The following is a 1,761-nucleotide window of genomic DNA, read 5'->3' on the forward strand; positions in this document are numbered from 1 at the left end:
CAACTGTCCTCATTATATTAAGGATGGATACTTCCTGGACAGTGCTCATATACACACCCTATGTGGTAGCTGGTACTCCTGCCCTCCCTGTACACACACATTTTTGTGGGTCTTCTTGTTTCTCCACGTGGGCATCACTTGCTACTCTCTGTCATTTGGCACAAGTATAGGCATCCTGACAATCTGGTGACTGCAGAGTCAGGACACAGCTCAGGAGTCTTCCCTGAGGCTCACTCTTCCCATTTCCTGCAGCCTGACCTGGGGAGTCTCTGGTGTTGATTGGTGGCATAATGTGGCCAGATTTAGTCCTGGCCACCTGGACACCTTCTCCACGTGGCCTGTCCTAACCCAGCGGGGGTCAGAGAAGAGCTCAGAAAAACGTCACTGCGTGAGCTGGGAGCAGACCAGGGAGCAGAGCTCCGAGATGCTCATCCTTCCTCTGAGGGGATTTTCTGCTCTCATTTGGGGAAGAAGCATGAGCATGTTTTAAAGCCTGGTATTTTCCAGGTAGGTAAAAGAAAACAAAAAGGTGAGAGACAGACAAGTTCATGACACAGAAAAGCCACTTGACCTTGGGGGCCCTTCTTCCTCCCCCCTGTGGAAGCCCCTCCCACTATCTGGGGCTCTCTGGGGCCGAGGGCACCCCCTTCCCCCATTCTAGGCTGGACCCAAGGTCAGAGGTGAGAAATCAGAGTAGCCAGGGGAAGAGAGCGTCTGCAGAGACAGAGGGGAGGGCTCAGGGGAGAACCTGGGACTTGTTTGAACCCGGGACACAGGCTGAGAAAGAAAATTCCCTTATGGCTCATCTCTGGACAGCAGGCACACTCCATGCCAAAACTTAAGCCTGTCCTCCAAGGACTCACTTACCAGAGACTGTGATAGTCTTGACCGTGGTCCCATTGCGGCCAGTGGCAGAGTTCTGGGCGACACAGGCATAGGATCCGCTATTATTCACAGTGACACTGGCAATAAAGAGCTCTTGTGTGGCTTGCTGGGGCCTCCCATCGATAAACCAAGAATACTGTGCAGGTGGGTTAGAGTCCGAGTGGCAGGAGAGGGTGAGGTTTGCCCCGGGACGGTAATATGATTCTGGGGGGGAAATGGTGGGGACGTCGGGGCCATCTGGACAAAGAGAATAAAGCCACATGTGATGTCATCAGAGGGAAGGAGAAGCTCTTGGTCTGCATCCCTCTGAATCATGTTACAACCTTGTTTAAAAAGTTGCCTCCTGACTGGGCGTGGTGCCTCATGCCTGTAATCCCAGTGCTTTTTGAGCCAAAGTGGGAAGATCCTTTGAGGCCAGGAGTTCAAGACCAGCCTGGGCAGCATAGGAGACTCTATCTCTACAAAAAACTAATAAAACTGATTGGGTGTGCTCATGGGCATCTGCAGTCTCAGCTACTCAGGATGCTGAGGCAGGAGGATCGCTTGAGCCCAGGAGTTTGAGGTTACTGTGAGCTATGATCTTGTCAGTGCACTTCAGCCTGGGCAATAGATTAAGACCCTATCTCTTTTGTTTGCAGTTTTTGGCTGGGGCTAGGCTTGAACCCACCACCTCCGGCATATGGGGTCGGTGGCCTACTCCTTTCAGCCACAGCCGCTGCCCTATCTCTTTTGTTTGTTTTGTTTTTTGAGAGAGAGTCTCACTGTATCTCCCTTGGTAGAGTGCTATGGTATCACAGCTCACAGCAACTTCAAACTCTTGGGCTCAAGAGATTCTCTTGCCTCAGTCTCCCAAGTAGCTGGGACTATAGGCACCCA

At 51.9% G+C, this 1,761-nt stretch overlaps 1 protein-coding gene across 5 annotated transcripts in view; it reads right to left on the reverse strand.

Moving 5' to 3' along the window:
• Window positions 1-1,761, reverse strand: part of LOC100952349 (carcinoembryonic antigen-related cell adhesion molecule 5-like) — a 32,982-nt gene that overhangs the window by 11,861 nt on the left and 19,360 nt on the right. For all 5 annotated transcript variants that reach the window (XR_002775675.1, XM_023518985.1, XM_023518983.1 and 2 more), the window contains exon 3: window positions 868-1,122. Coding sequence is in view for 4 of the 5 variants with exons in the window: in XM_023518985.1 (XP_023374753.1) it covers window positions 868-1,122 (255 nt within the window). In the remaining variant the exon portion in view is untranslated. The remainder of the gene's footprint in view (window positions 1-867; window positions 1,123-1,761) is intronic.

Source organism: Otolemur garnettii, unplaced genomic scaffold (assembly GCF_000181295.1).
Source record: "Otolemur garnettii isolate 467f Iridium unplaced genomic scaffold, OtoGar3 scaffold00152, whole genome shotgun sequence".
Classification (NCBI taxonomy): Eukaryota; Metazoa; Chordata; class Mammalia; order Primates; family Galagidae; genus Otolemur; species Otolemur garnettii.